The sequence below is a fragment of the Anabrus simplex genome, chromosome 1 (genome assembly GCF_040414725.1).
Source record: "Anabrus simplex isolate iqAnaSimp1 chromosome 1, ASM4041472v1, whole genome shotgun sequence".
In the NCBI taxonomy this organism is placed as follows: Eukaryota; Metazoa; Arthropoda; class Insecta; order Orthoptera; family Tettigoniidae; genus Anabrus; species Anabrus simplex.
This window is the reverse complement of record NC_090265.1, coordinates 90027072-90048264: the sequence shown is the minus strand read 5'-3', so window position 1 is coordinate 90048264 and position 21193 is coordinate 90027072. Positions and strand designations below refer to the sequence as shown.

Genomic DNA, 21193 nt, shown 5'->3' with positions numbered 1-21193 from the left:
TGGAGGCGTAACTTGCACTCCTAATACACTTTTAAAACCTACTTGGCACTAGGCCGCATACACAAGGGCTAATCCCATACTAAAGAGGTGACTTGTATAAGAAGACTTTATTACATTAAGAAAGAAGGAAACGGTTGTGAAATCAAAGTCACCTCAAAACAATAGGAGTGGGAGCTCGAGAGGGTTTAGCACTCTCTATCCCAATTTGTACTTAAAGAGACAGAATTTTACCAAATGTCTTTTACATATTAAAGGTAGGTTACATGAGAAAGGTTTCGAACCTGCCCCGAGGGTTAAACTGCTGAGCTAGCGAGAAATGAAGTTATTAACTGGCCATTACCTTATAGATGAACTGCTGCCCGAAGAAAGAGGCGCTTCCCGCCCCCTGCTACATAATCACACTAGGAGAGATGTTACTGAAGTGGCCAGGAGACCAGAAAATCAGCAGTTTATATACCCTCGTGGAAAATTCGAGACGTTTCATGAATGATTACAACCCGCCCACAAAATTTTATTGGTTACAGAAATCAGTTACAAAGCAGGTTGGGGAAGAAAGCCCCGATTGGCCGAAAATTAATTTAAGAAATTCGGGATTGGCTAATTTCAAAACTGGCGGAAGAAAGGATTAACATTGCCAACTCTCAAACCACAGAACAAAATTTAGCAAAAACGAAACTTATGAATGTTAAATTTCTTCAGGACAGTTCATTCCTTAACACCAGAGTGCATTATTATAGTTTTTGTAGAGACATCTATTAGAGAACGTCCAAATTTCTTGATCCGGAGGAAACAAACACAAGTCGAAATAGACACCGTTCAGACACTTCAAAATTACCAAATTTACTGTGGTGACATCTTTCGAGAAACCATTGAATTAATATAGTTTGTTAAAGTTCAGGCGTTCTCCTGTAGAGGAGTTTCGACTGGCGCAATATTTGAATTTGCGTCGTGGAGGTGTACCGCCCGGTACAATTATTATTATCGTCTTAATACACATCTTCATCCACATACAACGCTACAAATCACTATAGAAATACGCAATAGTAAATATAACCTTCCACGTAGGGTTGGACCGAGCATGCGACTGTGTGGTTTGGGTCACGTAGCCATCAGCTTGCATTCGGGAGATAGTGGGTGGTTTTCCGTAGTTTCCCATTTTCACAGCAGGCAAATGTTGGGGCTGTAACCCTAATTAAGGCCACGGTCACTTGCTTCCCACTCCTAGACCTTTTCTATCCCATCATGGTTATAAGACCTATTTGTATTGGTGTGACATAAAGCAGACTATAAAAAAACATAGGTTTGGCATCAGGGAGGACATCCGGCCATAAAACTGGACTTCATCCACATTAACAACTACCCCAAATGATCGGGAAAAGGCCAGGAAAGAAAGAGAAAACTTGTGAATTGAAGTTCAGAACAATAATGTAATGTGTGACCTCAATCAATCAATCAATCAATCAATCAATCAATCAATCAATCAATCAATCAATCAATCAATCAATACTGATCTGCATCGGAGAGGCCTGGTCTAGGTCTATAGATGGGCGACCTGGGCGTCTGGATGTATGATTATGATAAGGTAGGGAGAGGGTAAACTCTGGTGTTGGCACATAGCCTACTCTAGTGGAAAATACTAAGGGGTCTGCTCGAGGCTTAATGTCTCCATCCGATGGACGAATCATCATCAACAAGGCGTCATATGCCCTCACTCCATATGAACACCCTAGAGAGATTCGGAATTTAATCCAGGCTTTTGGCATGCAAACCAGTGATTAAAAATTGTATATCACAACCTCTCTTACCCTGCCAGCCAACACTCTGATGGCTATATTTATTTTTTTTTCACCAATGGGGCTTCCTGCATTGATGGGGTGAAAGTTCCTTTTGGGGATCATTGTAAGTACTTAGGTACTTAGGTGTTAATATAAGGAAAGATCTTCATTGGGGTGATCACATAAATATAATTGTTAATAAAGGGTACAGATCTCTGCACATGGTTATGAATTATGAGGGTATTTAGGGGTTGTAGTAAGGATGTAAAGGAGAGGGCATATAAGTCTCTGGTAAGATCCCAACTAGAGCATTGGTTCCAGTGTATGGGACCCTCACCAAGATTACTTGATTCAAGAACTGGAAAAATCCAAAGAAAAGCAGCTCGATTTGTTCTGGGTGATTTCTGACAAAAGAGTAGCGTTACAAAAATGTTGCGAAGTTTGGGCTGGGAAGACTTGGGAGAAAGGAGACGAGCTGCTTGACTTATATTTATATACTTATTTATATTTTAAACCTTCATTAAAAACTATGTATAAGAACAATCAGGATCCTGATCTATCTTTCTTTCAGGTATGGGATTTTTAGGCTGATGATGCCCCATTATGGGCGAAACATGTCCCTATGTCTAATATGTTAAGAACTATTTCTTAAATTTAAATAAAAAGCTCTTATGTATTGAAGAGGTGGAATTTATAATCTAGTATTCTTATTTGACTTTAAGTGGTATGTTCCGAGCTGTCAGTGGAGAGATGGCGTGGCATGACATCAGTAGACGAACACGTTTGAGTGATGTCTTTAAAAGTAGGAAAGATCACAATATGAAGATAAAGCTGGAATTCAATAGGACAAGTTGGGGCAAATATTCGTTTATAGGTAGGAGAGTTAGGGATTGGAATAACTTACCAAGGGAGATGTTCAATAAATTTCCAATTTCTTTGCAAACATTTAAGGAAAGGCTAGGAAGACAACAGATAGGGAATCTGCCACCTGGGCGACTGCCCTCAATGTAGATCAGTAGTGACTGATTGATTGATATTGATTGAACCAGCTAACCACGGTGTCAGACCATAAAGACCTGACACCTTTCGATTATGGCCACAGTGATCTAATTCTTTTGACAATACAGCAGAAGTTTTTTAGCGCACTGAATTCTCGTCAATGAACTCATTCTCCTTTCTGGCGCCTGGATGGTTCCTTTGTCAGATTATTTAATTATGTTACAAATGTATCCATATTTAGTAACTACACCTTACTGGCCATGGTGCTACAGCCCAGATTGAAATTGGCCTACCGAGCGATTGCTGCTCAGCCCGAAAGGCTACAGATTGAGGTGACGCATGGTCAACATGGCAAATTCTCTCTGTAGTTATTACTGATTATTTATACCAGGGCCACTATCTCACAACCAGACAGCTCCTCAATTGTTCTCACATAGGCTGAGTGGACGTTGAACTAACCCTGGGGTCCATGTGGAAATCTTTGATCTCACCTGGAATCCAATCTGGGGCATCCAGGTAAAAGGCAGGCTCACAACCACTAGAGTGTGGGGCCAGCTACATTTACTTGCTCATTTTGAAATGGTAGGCCTACAATAATAATTGTCACAAAGTGTATATCACAGGACAAAGGTTTCAAATTAGCTAACTGAAACCTCGAACGCAACTCTCTGCTAAGTGGCTCGTATGAAAAGAAATTGGTAACGAGCAAAGCAACGATTGATTCCCACACAGAAACTCAAATTTGTTCTTTGATTTTAAAATTAAACATATAAATTTGCGATCTTTTATTAGTTATGAATATGTTAGTCTACTTTAGTTTATTAATTTTTAGAAATTAATGTGTTTATTGTAAACAAATTTAGTTGTTCTCAAACTGCAGTACCTATACCACTAAGGGTATGTATGAGACATTTAGGGGTTATCTAAATTAAAGTATAAAATTTCCACCTATCCAATACTACACATTATAATATTATAGATTATTTAATTAAAATTATATTTTAAAACTGTAGATGTTTTGGGCTCAGCTAAGCCATCATCAGCACTGGAAAGACATAAAAAGGAGTGTAACTTATTGAATAAAATATCTTATATGATATGCTGTGATAATTAAATGCATAAATGTCAGATTACTCCTCCAACAACAATGGATGCAAAAAGATGGAGCTACAGACAACACTGCTGGAGAGTCACGTACCCTTCTGCAAACACACTTTGGAGATTACCGAATTTCTCATGGAACTCCTGCTCCCTGAATCTCAAGGTCCCAGATGCCTACATACGGAGCATGTTGAAAGAATTGGTTTTCAAGACAGATGACCTACCTACAAATATTTCTGAATTATGCTAAAAGATAACTTAATTTTTTGTGTCCTTTGTTCAGGAACATGTTTAATAATCTTCAGAAACATTATGAATAATGTGCAGCTCATGATGGTAAACATTTTGAACACAAGAAGTCCTTATATTTTAAAAATGTACTGTACCAACACAATTAAATAACATTTCATTGCCATTTGTTTTGCCACATATGGTAGATACTCAGTGTCTCCAATAAGAGGTGAACTAATTTCAACAATACTATGAAAATATCATGTCAAGAATTCCATACTGTGATAAAATTTTATACTGAAATTTTAAAGGCAGCAAAGTCAAATAGCATATACAGTTGAAATAAATATTTGTAAGGTAATTTAAGTCTGTTCTCAAAGCAGCAGTGTCCATTACTCCCATAGAATGTTTTCTGTGGCATGTCTTTTATTTGATTTGGCAAAGGATGGCAACCCTGTGTACAATCAATCAATCAATCAATCAATCAATCAATCAATCAATCAATCAATCAATCAATCAATCAATCAATCAATCAATCAATCAATCAATCAATCAATCAATCAACCAATCAATCAATCAATCAACCAACCAATCAATCAATCAATCTGTACCGGGAGGTACACCCCAACGCCGCGCATTTAAATCTAGCGCCTAAAAGAACTCCTCTAGTGGAGAAACAATGAAATTGAAACTAGACCAACTTATAAATTTACTCAGAAGATGTCACCACAGAAATCTAATGTAATTTTCTGATTGTGAAGTTTCCTGAACTGACTGTATTTCTACTTGTTTTGTTTGCCATTCATCAAGAAGTTTGGACTTCCTTCCAGAGATGTCACTACAAAAACTATGATCATGCACCCTGGTGTGAAGTGAAAGAACTTTTGATTTAAAGAAGTTTTGTATTCATAAGGTTTTTTTACTAATTGATGTTCATTTATTTTTGGGTTGGCAATATTTATCTTTTATTTCTGCCAGTTTTGAATCCAGCCAATCCCTAATTTCTGTAATTAATTTTCTACCAATCATAGTCTTCTTCTTCGGTTTTCAGTGTAACTTTTAAATTGACCAATAAATTGAGAGGGTGGTTTATTCGTGAAAGGTCTCGAACCTTCTCCGAGGGTTTATAAACTGCGGGTTTTCTCGTCTCTTGGCCACTTGATCGACATCTTGTGTCAAAGCAGGAGGCGGGAGGCCTCTTTCATCAGGCAGCAGTTCTTCGACAAGGTAATGGCCACTTAACATCTTTATTTCTTGCTAGCTCCACAGTTTCACCTGAGGGAAAGGTCTGAAACATTAACTATGTAACCTAGTTTTCCTAAAAATGTAACTTTCTGCCGGCTAATGTAAAACTTCATAAAATCTTAAACTGTACATCGGGGATAGAGAGTTCCTCTCGAGCTCCCCTTCATCTTGGTTTGAGGTGCCACATTTGTTTCTGCAATGTATTAAAGTTATTTCCATGCGTGCAACCTCAGTAGTTTGGGATTAGCCCCTGTTTCATCGGCCAAGTGCCCTATAGGTCATAGAATTTTTTGGAGCTCAATCTTCGACTCCATTCATGTTGTACTCGGGCCGTTTATTTTACCTGTTCTTTTTCACTAAGGCCCTGTAGGTTGGGTACTAGATACCTCTGTGTAATAAGATTTCTAATTGTAAATAGTGCCTTGTAAGGCCAGTGATTATTAGGTTTTCATGTTATGTTGCCTTTTCGAGTGTTGTAAAAGTGCCTCTGGGAGGCCTGATATTGTAGTTTAAGGAGCAAGTGCTCCATATATCAGGGGATTTCTGCCCTTGTGTAAATTCATGAGGTTTGTAAATTTGAGCGGGTAGCTCAGAAAATGTAAAGCTAGGGGCTTAAACCCCAAGGTGTTAAGATTCTGAATCTTGGACTTTTTACCAATCTTATTTAATGTTTGCTACTTGTAAAAATTGTCAATTTTGGTGTTTGAAAATATAACCTTCACCTTAAATTTTAAATTCTATTCTTGACATTGTAGTTAGACCCATTCATCCCGGCACCTTCTTTCACCTCTGCGTTCCACAGGTAATCCCGGAAATCAATCAATCAATCAATCAATCAATCAATCAATCAATCAATCAATCAATCACCACTGATGCATTTAAGCCTGTCGTCCAGGTGGCAGATGCTCTATCAATTGCTTACCTATTTTTTCTACAGCAATTTCACAAAAGTTGGTACCCTTGGTAAATTATTCCAATCCCTAATTCCTTTTCCTATAAACTCCCAGCTACCTGACCCAAACAGTGTAGCCAACTCACTCAATAAGTGACTGTTTAAATAGTAATATTTGTGCAAATTTGTCCCCTTGAATTCCAACTTTACCTTCATATGTTCTTTCCTGCATTAAAAAACTCCATTCAACTTATTTGTCTACTGAAGTCATTACATGCCATATCTCAGCTGACAGCTCAAAACATACTGATTAAACTTCCCGGCTCAAAGTTTGCAACTTTTTTCTTTGCTTTGGTTCTTGAATCAAGTAATCCTGGTGAGATTCAATCACATTGGAACCGTACTTTAATTGGGGGTCTTACCAGTGACTTATATGCACTCTCCTTTACATCCACTGGGCGAGTTGACCGTGCGGTTAGAGGCGCGAGGCTGTGAGCTTGCATCCGGGAGATAGTGGGTTCAAATCCCACTGTCAGCAGCCCTGAAGATGGTTTTTGGTGTTTTCCCATTTTCATACCAGACAAATGCTGGGACTGTACCTTAAACTTTTGAAACCAGCTCAGTGTTAGATTCACTGAACAATTACACAATATCCGCTACCAGGTGAAAGATATACTTTACGTTGAAACTTGCTGAAAGTTGTTGGCAAATTCATAGGACACAAGAATTTTTAGAATCTTCAGGATAGAACAATGCCATTGACATAGAAATACTGTTACATTAAATTAAGATAGCTGCATGATTTTCTTTTCTATGACCAACTCACAAGATCTTTCCTAGTATTACTGTATATGGCATTTAATCATACAAAAGATTCAGTGCATCTAAAGTAAGATAATTAATTGGTCTTTCATATAAAGCCCTATGGTTTTACAAAACTTATCAACTTAAAAATCTGTTATTTTTCAGATAACCGCTATAAACATGAAGTGTTGGTGGATGGGGAACCTGTCCTGTTCGAGATCCTTGACACATGCCCAAAGGTAGGATACAACTGTATGTTCATCAATTTTATTACATGGTATAGAGTGCATTTGAACTGAATAACTTTATACCGGTCAAAGGCTTAAGTGAGAATGAAAAGAACATTAACTGAAGTATCCCAATTTCTGAAAGAAATAATGAATAGAACTCAGTTTTATTGTCAAAGATGTCAAGATCTGCAGCAGAAAAATTTGGCAAGATAATTAATGTTTCAAAAACAAAATTCATGGTATCTGAACAAACAGCATAAATCTTTCAATGGAAGAGGCATGACATGAAAACTGAGCAAATAGTATTACCCAAAATGAATTAGCCCTGCAAATCAGCACATAATCATTCCCATCTACACAACTGCATGCAGTAAATATAAAAATACAACCTATTCGCAGAGTATGATTTTAATCTCATCTTCATTTGATCAATTACTAATATTTAAACTGTCACATACCAAGCGATTTGGCTACACTGTTTGGGTCATGTCGCCGTGTCCTTCCACTTGAGAGATAGTGGGTTCAAGGCTGACTGTTGGCACCACTGAAGATGGTTTCCTGTGATTTCCCATTTCTACACCAGGTAAATGCTGGGGCTCTACCTTAGTTACAGCCATGGTCGCTTCTTTCCCAATCCTAGTAGGCGAAGCTTTAACTGACCCAGTAATAATTAAGAGGGGAATTCCTCAAGGCAGTATTATTGGACCTTTATGTTTTCTTATATATATCAATGATATGTGTAAAGAAGTGGAATCAGAGATAAGGCTGTTTGCAGATGATGTTATTTTGTACAGAGTAATAAATAAGTTACAAGATTGTGAACGGCTGCAGGGTGACCTCGATAGTGTTGTGAGATGGACGGTGGGCAATGGTATGATGATAAATGGGGTTAAAAGTCAGGTTGTGAGTTTTACAAATAGGAAAAGTCCTCTCAGTTTTAATTGCTGTGTTGACGGGGTGAAAGTTCCTTTTGGGGATCATTGTAAGTACCGGTACCTAGGTGTTAATATAAGAAAAGACCTTCATTGAGGTAATCACATAAATATGATTGTTAATAAAGGGTACATATCTCTGCACATGGTTATGAGAGTATTTAGGGGTTGTAGTAAAGATGTAAAGAAGAGGGTATATAAGTCTCTGGTAGGACCCCAACTAGAGTGGTTCCAGTGTATGGGCACCCTTACCAGGATTACTTGATTCAAGAACTGGAAAAAATCCAAAGAAAAGCAGCTCGATTTGTTCTGGGTGATTTCTGATAAAAGAGTAGCGTTACAAAAATGTTGCAAAGTTTGAGCTGGGAAGACTTGGGAGAAAGGAGACGAGCTGCTCGATTAGTGGAAGGTCTGGCAATACCGGACACCTAAGCAAATGCTCAAGTTAAAAAGGTAGACTAGTGTGGAATTAAAGAAATAACCAATTTTCAGGAACCTTATTATTCACCTTATGACTGCTATTGAACTCTTACATACTAACATTAAACAAAAGCAATTTATCAGTAATTTAGGAAACATAACAATCTTAAATATTTGAAAACATGGTGTACAGTATCAGACAGTCTGCTTTCAAAGGAGTGTTCTTACTTTCTTATATATTGTTACATTATTTCACACTGCACATGTCACATTTATAATAAAGTTCATTCCCTTCAAGATTTGTACACTTTTCATGAGCCCAACCCTTGCATAAACTGCACTGGATCCAGTCCTCAGCAAAATTTTCCCCGCAGATGATGCAATCAGTTTCGTCGTCTCCAGTGTGAAATTTCAGGGCTTTCCTTGCGGTTTTACTGCGCTGAATATTTCCTTCTAATTCTCTCCTGGATTTAATATTGGACTTGATGGTCGTCTGCACTGAATGGGTACCTTTTATTCATTGCCTTTCTTCGAAGACAACTTTGTAAGGGCTTGAAATGAGAATTTCACTTTGGTCCCCACGCTGTTTCCATATGTTGAAATTTACACTCTTAGCACTTGGAAGTGGACAGATGTTGTGAATTAGGTTTTCACTTGGGGACAAGGAGGAGCTATGTAGGCCTATCTCTAAAGATGTGGTGGCCTTTGGTACTGACAAGACGGGTCTTGAAGAGGAAGGCGTGGAATCGAAAGTTACAGCATGTTTTGAAGTTGATGGTTGTGGTTCGGGTGATGTTTCTAAGGTAGAACGTTGTCATGTACGGGCAACTTCAGACGAACATGGTGTCAGTTCAGTGGGAGGTGAGTTAAAGTCCAAGTCACTGAAAATATTGGGATTCAACGGATAGATACCAGTACAAGCGAATGCCGACTGAGCCAGATCCATATGAAACACTTTGGTAAATGCAGCATTTACCAGCCCAGAAATGTCTCTCAGCGAGATTTTCAAATTACTGTACTTCCTCATCCACAAAGAGCACGCCTCATTGTATGCAGTTTTGAAGGGCTGCAGTCTGTGGGTAGTGTGTGCTGGAAGACTCAAGATGTGGATGTTTCTGGAGCGAGAAAACAACATCACCTCTAAATCTTTATGACTACAGTGGCCATCAACAATCAACAGCACCGGGTTCTCTTCACTTGGATTCACTCTTTCAGAAAAAGCTCTCATCCTCTTAAGGAATCAATCTTTCGTTATCCAGCCACTCAGTTGCGCATCAAACACACTACCTTGGGGAGCATTTTTTGTTAGTTCACTGTTCATTCTTACCCGTGGAAAAACAAATAAGGGAGGAACAAACTGGTCCCCCGAAGCATTAATGCACTACAGAACGGTGAAGTTCTTTCCCCGTTCGCCAGAAGTCAACTTTCCTACTTGTTTTTTACCTTTCACTGAAATGACCCTCAACTGATTTTCATGCACTACAGATACCACAGTTTCATCAGCATTAAAAATCATCGATGGTTTGAATGAATATTTTTCCATCAGTTCAATGAGTTTGTCGAAAAATCGTTTCACCTGTTGTTCATTAAATCCGGTAGCGTGTTGCAAACTCGTGGATTCTGCGAACCTCAAACTCAAGTCAGGATGTCTCTTCATAGATGAGTAGTAAAAGTCTTTTCCAGCTCTTCACTTTTCTTTATCGAACTGGTGATTAATTTGTAATTGTTCAGCAAATTGATAAGCTAATCTTAGAAATTTGCTTCTACTGAGAGGCATTAGTTGGTTGTCCAGCATTTTGACATGCATGTACAGTGTGTCCATGGGAAAGGAAGATATTGAGAAAGATATTTGGTGCAGTAAGAGATCAGGATGGGTCGAGAATGAGGACAAATGTAGAGCTGCAAGGACTGTTTGGCCAGCCAGACATTGTTACTAAAATTAAGCAGGGAAGAATTAGGTGGGCCAGTCATGTTCAGAGAATGGCAGAAACCTGCACCGTTAAAAAGGTGTTTATAGGAAAACTTGATGGAAGGAGGAGGAGAGGAAGACCCAGGAAAAGATGGATTGATGATGTTGAGGATGACCTTAGAAAGTTAGGAGTTAAACGTTAGAGAAGAAAAGCTGAGGACCAAGATGGATGGAGGCAGGTGATAAAGGAGGCCAAGGACCTACAAGGACTGTAGCGCTGACCAGTAAGTTAGTAAGTATGTACAGTGTGTCCTCCTGTTCTTCATTAAAAGCAGATTTGAATTTACCCAAGTCAGGTTTCAAAGTAAGCTCATTTCCGGAAGAAATTAATTTTACCCTGTCGCCTAATGTGCTTTTGGGAACAGAAAAGAGTTCACTTGCTTCCCTGATATTTCTGTTTCCACTTTTTACTTCATTAATGGCCATTTTCATATTTTCCTCTGTCTATTTTCCACGTTTCTTCTCCATTTTGAGCTGAAACAAAATAGAAAATTCTTATAGTCGGCGAGAAAACTTACAAGCTTCATGTCTGATACTGCCCGCCAATCGTCTGTCCGATATTGCCCAACCCAGTCGTTTAAAGTTTATGCATCAGGAAACTGAATGTATTAAAGCCACAAGGATATTATACCACTCAATCATGCACTAACCAATAGTAATTGATGAACCGTATGTTAATTGATATTGCACTTACCTATGCTGACGTTATTAGCCAAGAAAGTTATCTTCGTACAGTGACACTGAGCACAAAATCACGAAATCTCACACTACAAGTACACTTCTTAAGTAACCACCTCAAAATGGCGACCACACGCTTCCATCACAACAAGCTTGTAAGCACTTACTGAAGGGTGCTGCAATCTTGCGGCGATTCCCAGAAAGTGACACTGTCTGATACTGCACGCCGTCCGCGTCCGGTACTGCCAGATCATCCCCTAAGTGGTAAGTTCCGAGCTGTCAGTGGAGAGATGGCGTGGGAGGACATCAGTAGATGAATAAGTTTGAGTGGTGTCTTTAAAAGTAGGAAAGATCACAATATGAAGATAAAGTTGGAATTCAAAAGGACAAATTGGGGTAAATATTCATTTATAGGAAGGGGAGTTAGGGATTGGAATAACTTACCAAGGGAAATGTTCAATAATTTTCCAATTTCTTTGCAATCATTTAAGAAAAGGCTAGGAAAACAACAGATAGGGAATCTGCCAGCTGGGCGACTGCCCTAAATGCAGATCAGGATTGATTGATTAATTGATTGATTGACTGACTGATTGATTGACTGATAGATAGATAGATAGATAGATAGATAGATAGATAGATAGATAGATAGATAGATAGATAGATAGATAGATAGATAGATAGTCCGTCCTGTACTACCCTATCATCACCATAAGACCTGTTGCACTCTCTCGCTAATCTCCATGTCCAGCCTTGTATTCTGGATTAAATCATTCCCTAGGTACTTGAAACAGGTACTTCTACTCCTGCCTCAAAAAAAATTGTCCTTACTTAGCAAGTTGGCTGTGTGGTTAGGGTCATTTAGCTGTGAGCTTACATACAGGAGATAGTGGGTTCAAACCCCACTGTTGGCAGTCCTGAAGATGGTTTTCTGTGGTTTCACATTTTCACACCACACAAATGGTGGGGCTGTACCTTCATTAAGACCATGGTTGCTTCCTTCCCACTCCTAGCCCTTTCCTATCCCGTTGTAGCCGTAAGACCTATCTGTGTCGGTGCTATGTAAAGCAAAATTTTTAATTTTTTTTTTTTCGTTAACTATTAAAACTGTTTATAAACATAATCTTGGGCACTTTCTTCATTCTTTTTGCCTACCTACTTCTAACTACCCACTCTCCCACACCTTCTACCCCTCTTATCTCATTTTATCTCATTGATAAAAGAATAAAAATCTACAGTAGCATGGCAACCTGAACCTACCTTTTGTCTCAATGTCTCCAGTTTTCATAGAATAAAGTGTATATGTACTCATCGATTGAAGAATGTAACACCTATGGTAGGAATTATTTGGAGCATCTTCCTAAGAACTGAAGAGCCTCATTTGAATTTTGTGTCTTGCCAAGTAGCCTCAATTTGAAAGGTTCATGAGCATAGAAGAGAGAACTGAAAGAAATGAACTGAATGCCCTTTGCATGATTTAAAGACTAATTGACCTTATCTTAAAAAATATATTAATACTTTTACTCCTAACAAATCATTCTTCAATATACAGAGTATTCAAACTATGAAAAAAGTGAAAAATGATTTTTATCACCTGAAACTCAGTTACTACTGCCTTAATGTATTGAAAGATATTCTTAATTATTCTCTCTCATGTAATATATAACTCATTTAGTTGCAGACTTTTATTTTTTATGTAAAATTTGTGTTTTTCAGTCTGATGATGACCTTCCCTCCAGTGAAACAATACATTGGGCAGATGGCTTCCTCCTCGTGTATGCTATCACCGACAGGTGTTCTTTCAATTTTGTACGTCGTGTCAAGCAGATGCTGTGCTGTGATGCACCGCTTGCACTTGTGGGCAATAAGGGAGATATGGTTCATCTTCGTCAAGTCAGCACAGAGGAAGGTATGAATAAACTGATATCATGATATGAATTAAATGTGACATAATTTTTTCAAACATCACATAACTCTGTAAATATTCTTTCTGGTGAGTCTCCTGTACCAGAGATTACAGTAATTTCTTATGAATATTTAATTTGTTTATTTCTTCTTCTTCTTCTTCTTTTATGACCACATAGGATCACTTTAGTCAGTCCGTCGTTCAGGTCTCTTTGAAGGGATTGTTCGGGCTTTGCGGTCCTCCCAGTACTTCTTCAGACGCTATTTGTTTATTTACTGTACCATTATTTATTTTCTTTTCACTACAGTAATTATGCATCCTAACTACTGAATTAGTTAAAGTATTTAAGAAAAGACTAGGTAAGCAAACGTCCGGCCCTGTGGTGTAGGGGGCAACATGTCTGCCTGTCACCCAGCGGCCCCGGGTTCGATTCCCAGCCGGGTCAGGGGATTTGAGTTGTAAATGATTAATATCCCTGGTCTGGGGACTGGGTGTTTGTGTCGTCCTTAACATTCCTTGCCTCACATTCAACACTCTACACTTCCGAAATTCCACTTACATGCAGGTTCCTATGATATGGTGCAAGTAGTGACAAAAGATCTACAGAGGACAACGCCACGAACAAATATCATAAAAAAAAAAAAAAAAGAAACAAGCAGTAGGGAACCTATTATATAGGCGACAGCCCTAAATGTGGATCAGTGGTGAATAACTGATTGAATTGCATCCACATGTTTTTAATTATCAAAATAATAATAATAATAATAATAATAATAATAATAATAATAATAATAATAATAATAATAATAATAATAATAATAAGTCATTCCGTGAGTGGACGATAATGCTAAAGGATGACTCTGGATTGAGAATAGGCTACAAGAAAGACAAGTTAACAGTCAACTGTTTAGCCTTCGCAGATGACCTTACACTCCTGGCATCCAGTGTGGAGGAAGCTATCCATCAACTATCCTCTCTCGACCACATAGCAGCTAAAGTAGGGCTGAAGATCGCCATCAACAAAACACAGTTTATCACCAACATCAAAGAAGCACCCAAATCAATCCCACTGGGGGACAAAACAGTACAAAGGACTAACTCCTTCAAGTACCTAGGAGAATGGATAACCCCAAACATGAATGAAGATCAGGCCATGAACAGCAGATACATCAAATTGGAAAATGCCTACCACCTATGTAAGAGCATGTACAAATCCAAATCCCTCTCCCTTAACCTCAAAATCAGGCATTACACTACTGTAGTGAGACTGTCAGTACTATACGCCTCAGAATGCCTAAACATGGTAAGAAAAGGGCAACTTAGAAAACTGGAGCTGAAGGAAAGGAAGATCCTGAGAAAAATCATGGCCCTATTAAAGAAGAAGGCAAGTACAGAATCAGGCACAACAACGAACTGTACCAACAATTGGAGAGCATTACAACATCTATGAGGAAGAGGAGATTGAACTTCTACGGTCATGTCATGAGAATGAACAATCAGAGGCTCACCTCCAGAATCTTCCACACCATCTCTAGAGGGAAAGCAACTAATGCCAAGTGGGCAAGACTCGTCAGAAAAGACCTTCAAGAATTGGACATTGCTCCCAGTGAAATTTATGAGAGGAATAGGTACAGAACGTTGATCAGAACATCAAACTCTCTCCAGTCAGTAACAAAAAAAACAGTACGTCCGGGAGGAGGTGTGAAATGGACTCAGGAGCGAAAAGACATTCACAGTGCAAGAATGAAGGAGTACTGGTCAAAGAAGAAAGCTGCTAGAGATAAGAACCACGTGGTCCATAGCAGGCCCAAACGGAACTAAAATAATAATAATAATAATAATAATAATAATAATAATAATAATAATAATAATATTAATAATAATAATTGAATTTCATTATTCTTATCAAACTCTTAAGATTGCCAAAAATTGACAAAGAATGCTGATAAAGTTCTCTGCGACAGTGCTCCAAAAGACAAAAGAAAAAAATGCAACATGATTGATTTTGGTACAAGAATATACAGTTTATCTAATGGTTAAAAATATAATGAATACAGAACAATAATTAAACAGTTGTCAGGCATTTTGTTAATATTCTATTACATGCTAAAACAAAATTAATTACGGTATATTGTGTACTGTATTAGGTACCGACATTATTATTATTATCATTATATATATACATGCGTTTGGCCCTCTAAGGAGCATGTAGAACCATTATTTAGCATTGGTATTCTTGATCTTCTTGTTCTTCTTATCTTCCCAAAACTTCTTTGTCCTTTTACTATGGGCCTGTCGTCTTTCTTGTGTCTACATGTTTTTTATTTTCAAATTTCTTGCCATCAGTTTCTTGGGTGCAAACTTGTGGGTGTTGATCTTTTATCTATATGAAGTCCTTGTGGTTTCCAGTGGGTCAGTTATTATTATTATTATTATTATTATTATTATTATTATTATTATTATTATTATTATTATTATTTATGTTTTTTATGTTTTTTATGTAGTTATACTCTTACCAATTATTAACGTGACTATTTAATTTTCCAAGTTTGAAGAAATAATGAAAAGTTCTTGTTCGCAACTGTAGAAAGTACAGAGCACATGGCTCTCATCGTTGCAGCTGCAATCAAACATTTGTTGTTATGCTCTTACCATCTGAAGATAACTACAGAGGAATTTTGTGCTATAATTCTGAATGCTCAGTGAACTGGAATGCCTGGAAAGATTATAGGAAGCAATTCCAGATTCTGTTCTTTCATTTACTGCAGCTTGCTATTGGTTTGCAGAGTTTTGATAAAGAAAAACACCTCTGTAAATTGAGAAACACACAGAATATCCAATAACAGTAGTCAGTCTGACTAAGACTTTGAAACCCAACTCAATTTGTTCATGGGAGGAAGCTTTGTTCCAGATGTGTATTCCATAACCAATATCAGTATCCATCACCACTGATCTGCTTTTAGGACTGTTGCCCAGGTGGCAAAATGCAAGTCAATTGTTTACCTGGCCTTTTCTTAAATGATTTCAAAGAAGTTGGAGATGCATTGAACATTTCCCTTGATAAATTATTCCAATCCCTATTTCCTCTCCCTACAAAATAATATTTGCTCCAATTTGTCCTCTTGAATTCCAGCTTTATCTTCATATTATGATGTTTCCTACTTCTAAATTTCCATAAGAGTGACTCTCATCAAATAGAAAATTGGGTGTTCACAAAATTTAATAATAATAATAATAATGTCTTTCTTTCTTAATCCGTTTACCCTCTAGGGTTGGTTTTCCATTGGACCCAGTGAGGGATCCCACCTCTACCGCCTCAAGGGCAGTGTCCTGGAGCATGAGACTTTGGGTCGTGGGATAAAACTGGAAAGGAGGACCAGTACCTCACCCAGGCTGTTATGCTGAATAGGGGCCTTATGGGGGGATGGGAAGATTGGAAGGGATAGACGAGGAAGAGGGAAGGAAGTGGCCATGGACTTAGGTACTATCCCGGCATTTGCCTAGAGGATAAGTGGGGAAGCCACGAAAAACCACTTTGAGGATGGCTGAGGTAGGAATCAAACTCTGCTCTTCTCAGTTGACCTCCCAAGGCTGAGCGGACCCGTTTCCAGCCCTCCTACCACTTTTCAAATTTTGTGGCAGAGCCGGGAATTGAACCTGGGACTCTGGGGGGGTGGTAGCTAATCACACTAACCACTACACCACAGAGGCGAAGATAATGTATTAAGTATTAAGTAAAATGCTTGTCACTTGCCTAACTGAGGTGTGGGTATGTAATACTGAATCTACAGAGTTCATGATTGCCTTGCCTGATCAAAAATATATCTGTATGAAAACTCATTTGACAAACAAGATTACTCTGCACTTTTATGCAGCCAGTACATTCACAATGACACACTACACAATAACAGTAACTCAAACTAGTCTTCACCAGCTTAAAGGCTGCAGGATACTAAAGAGTATGATATTGCAGGAGACTGAAGTCTAAAACAAAATCTGTAGAGATGGCAGCACAGGCCAGTAAGGTTTGATTGCTGGAGTTCTGAAGAGCACATTGGATGTGCGCACATTCCATACAGTAACAACTCCGTAAGGCATGTGCGAAACATGCCACAGCAATAGCACATGTATGCAATGCTGGAAGTTTTAAGTGTAGAACCCGGCAAATTTAAAATGTGGCAGATCAAAATTCTAATTTATTAGTTAGATACCGAGTAATTAAAGAGTAACATGGATCCCAGTTCTAGATTCTGGGTGTTCATATGCAATTGTACTCTTCTACACGATCCACCGTTGCTCCATAACAACACAGAATGTAAGGTAATGGAGGTAAGAATGGTGTCAGGAAGTGATCCATCATAATAATGGGGGCTTCCGATATTGTACAACATTGTCACAGGTTATGATGTATTCATATACATTATCAGTTTAGAATCAAATAGGGAGTTGGCAGTCTGAATCTTCCCAAATTTCGATTCCCCTGTGAAGGCCAAGCAATGTTCAGATATAAAGATGGTTACCATTTTTTTCTTGCAAGGGGCCATACTGTGATTATTCCTCTTCACCTATCATCGTTATCATCATCATCATCATCACGCCTCTCAATTTTTCCTTTCAAACGACTGGAATATAGGAATTAAACAAGCCTGTCATACCATAAATCTATCAAATCAATCAACACTGATCTACATTTAGGGCAGTCGCCCAAGTGGCAGATTCCCTATCTGTTGCTTTCCTAGCCTTTTCTCAAATGATTGCAAAGAAATTGGAAATTTATTGAACACCTCCCTTGGTAAGTTACTCCAATCCCTAACTTCCCTTCCTACAAATGAACATCTGCTCCAATTTGTCCTCTTGAGTTCCGGCTTTATCTTCATATTGTGATCTTTCCTAATTTTAAAGACACCACTCACATTTATTCATCTATTAATGTCATTCCACGCCATCTCTCCACTGACAGCTCGGAACATACCACTTATGACAAAGATGTTGATTCCCATAGGAAACCTGAAATATTTGTTCTGAATGGGAAATTTATAATATCAGTATAGTCCGTTATTGGAAGTTATAAATTTTCCAACTATATTGATATTATAAATTTACTCATTTGGAAGGCCATGCAGGCATCAATTTTTGAAAATGAGACAAAGTCTCTCATAGTGCATTGGCACTGCTGGTGGCTCCAAGTAGCCTACGCAGTGGCCTCCATGGGTGGCTTTTCGTCGAAGTCTCAGATGGACTCAGATATTCTCTCACATATCCTATATTTTTGTGCGGCTGGGGTGATGCCTCAACTATACATCTCACCTCGCCAGGCCAAATAGCATAATTGGCTGTCCCTAAGAAGGTTGACGGCCTTCCCCAGCAATGTTATCCACTTGCATCATCCAGGATATTGATCCCGATATCCCGGAAAAGGACATCTGTGAAGCCCTTCTCTCGACCGGTGTCTACTTTGTTCACCGCATCGACCAAGGCGCCGATCCAGCACCAGAGGTCCTGCTCTACTACACATCTGCCGCTGCCTGTCTCTCAGTCCAGAAAACCGGTGCTCTCATCCATCACTGCCTCTACTCCGTGGTTTCTACACCGGCTCACATCCAAGCTGAGATTGAAGCAGACGAAGAACTGGCTGCTAGTGCTGGCATTATGCCTCCCCAGTCCCCACCACCCCTTTTACCTTGTCTTCCTGCCCTTCCCCTCCTCCTACTACTACCATCACCGTATCTACTCCAGCTTCCCTTACTACTTTTTGTATCGTATCTGTCACCACCACTACTATGACTACCACCACCACTACGACCAATGTCGCTCATACCTCTGCTTCTCTTACTACTCTGACTATGTCTCATCCTTTCCTCCTCTCGCAAGCTTCTCTCCCCCTCCCTCCCATTGCTGCTCAAACATCTCACCCTCCTTCTACACAGCCATCTGCCAAGGGACATACCGTCGCTTCTCCAGAGAACGTGGTACGCCTACCTCAGCACTCACCACCATCTATCTACAGTTGTGTCATCCGAGGGATCGACCCCAGCATAGCGCCTGCCGTTCTTGCTCATGACCTCCGTCAGGCAGACATCTCTGTACAGCGAACCTTCCGCATCTACAATTCAGACGGACCTACTTTCCTGGTGCGGATTCAACTACCCACTTCAGACGCCGTCTAGCTCCTCATCGCTTCCGGAATTCACATCTATGGTCGCCATCATCGTGTGGAACCTTCGCATTCTCCCCCACAACCCCTGCGTCGTCCTAACACACCCCGCCGTCGTCCCAGGCCTGACCCTCCTCCTATCTCACCTCGTCCACATCTTCGATCACCTACTGTCCCACCTCTGCCACCCTATCCCACCCCCACTCCACCAACCCTTGATCTACTCCGCCTTCTTCTTACTTCCCTCACCAACTTCTCCTCATTCTACAATACCTTTGCCTTACACCTTGTCCCTAGCCCACTCTCATAAATCATTAGGCTATATCTCTGCTCTGTATCATTCATATTGCATCTCTGTATTTTAATTTAATGGACACAATAAAAAACTCATCATAATACTAAAGCCCCCTTAGCGACGAGGCCTTTCCTTTTCCATCCAGCCTTCTTCACATCGCCTTTGCCCAACTCCAAATTTCCACACATCTCCTCCTCCCCGTCCAAGCTCTCAGCCAGAGGGAGGGCGTAACCCAGGTGGCCCGCCCCACCCCTTCAGGGTGGGGAATGAAAACTTTTCATAAACGCACGCACGCACGCATGCACGCACGCACGCACGCACGCACGCACGCACGCACGCATGCCTCCATGGTATGCACTGGTCATGCGACTTGGTAGTTGTGCTATTTACCAACTGATGAGCCCAACTAAGCACACTGGGGCGAAATGCTTGCAACCAGGAATGAGTTAGCTGGAAAATTTATAATGTCCAATAATGGACCAACTATATTGATATTACATACCACTTAGTTGAGCAGCTCATCTCCTTTCTTCCAAGTCTTCCCAGCCCAAAGTTTGTAATATTTTTGTAACGCTACTCTTTTGCCAGAAATCACCCAGAACAAATTGAGCTGCTTTTCTTTTGATTTCCTCCAGTTCTTGAAACAAGTAATCCTCCTTCAGTATCCTCACTCAAGGCTTATGTTCATCAGATCTTACTTTGTTCTATACAGTTATACATATATCTTCTTCCTTGTCTTCTTTCTCTTATACCCAAGCAGACCTTAGGTGTTTTTATTGGAACCGTTCATATTATACAAGTATGAGCAAAACACTATGTCAAGCACAGCCTACTTTCCAGAGGTAGGAGGGTATAATTGTTCTTCATTTTGCTTGATTTATTTTTTAGGCAGGGGAGTTAGGGATTGGAATAACTTACCAAGGGAGATGTTCAATAAATTTCCAATTTCTTTGAAAACATTTAAGAAAAGGCTAGGAAAACAACAGATAGGGAATCTGTCACCTGGGCAACTGCCCTAAATGCAAATCAGTATTGATTGATTGATGGTTTTCTTTAATGTTTGATGTGAAGAATTTTATTTTCACTGATTTTATTTAACTCTTGTCATTTTTTAGTCAAAGGTCAGAATTGATAAAAGTAGACTTTGTGTTAGGAGACAAAACAATAATCTTATCAGCCTCTCATAAGAGCTGAAGAGTGAGTCGGTAGCTGCGGTCGCTTCAGTGTGGCCAGTATCCGTTATTCGAGAGATGGTGGGTTCGAATCCTGCTGTTGGCAGCCCTGAAGATGGTTTTTCGTGGTTTCCCATTTTCACACCAGGTTGTAACTTAATTAAGGCCATGGCTGCTTCCTTCCCACCCCTAGCCCTTTCCTATACCATTGTCACCAATAAGACCTACCTATGTCAGTGAGACATAAAGCAACTTGTAAAAATAAAAAAGAAAGAAAGAGTTGAAGAGGAATATTTCTTATCCTTGAGAAATCAGAGAATCATTTAAGGAAAAATAAAGGCCATAAAATACTCCCTTGGGCTTGTAAAATTTAGTACATAGAGTACCACTGTG

The 21193-nt window shown here is 39.3% G+C and overlaps 1 protein-coding gene across 1 annotated transcript in view; it reads left to right on the top strand.

Annotated features, from left to right (window-relative positions):
• LOC136884290 (ras-related and estrogen-regulated growth inhibitor) overlaps positions 1–21193 on the top strand; it is a 400921-nt gene that overhangs the window by 344084 nt on the left and 35644 nt on the right. Inside the window, exons 4-5 of the mRNA XM_067156363.2 lie at positions 7213–7286; positions 12990–13182. Coding sequence (XP_067012464.1) covers positions 7213–7286; positions 12990–13182 — 267 coding nt within the window. The remainder of the gene's footprint in view (positions 1–7212; positions 7287–12989; positions 13183–21193) is intronic.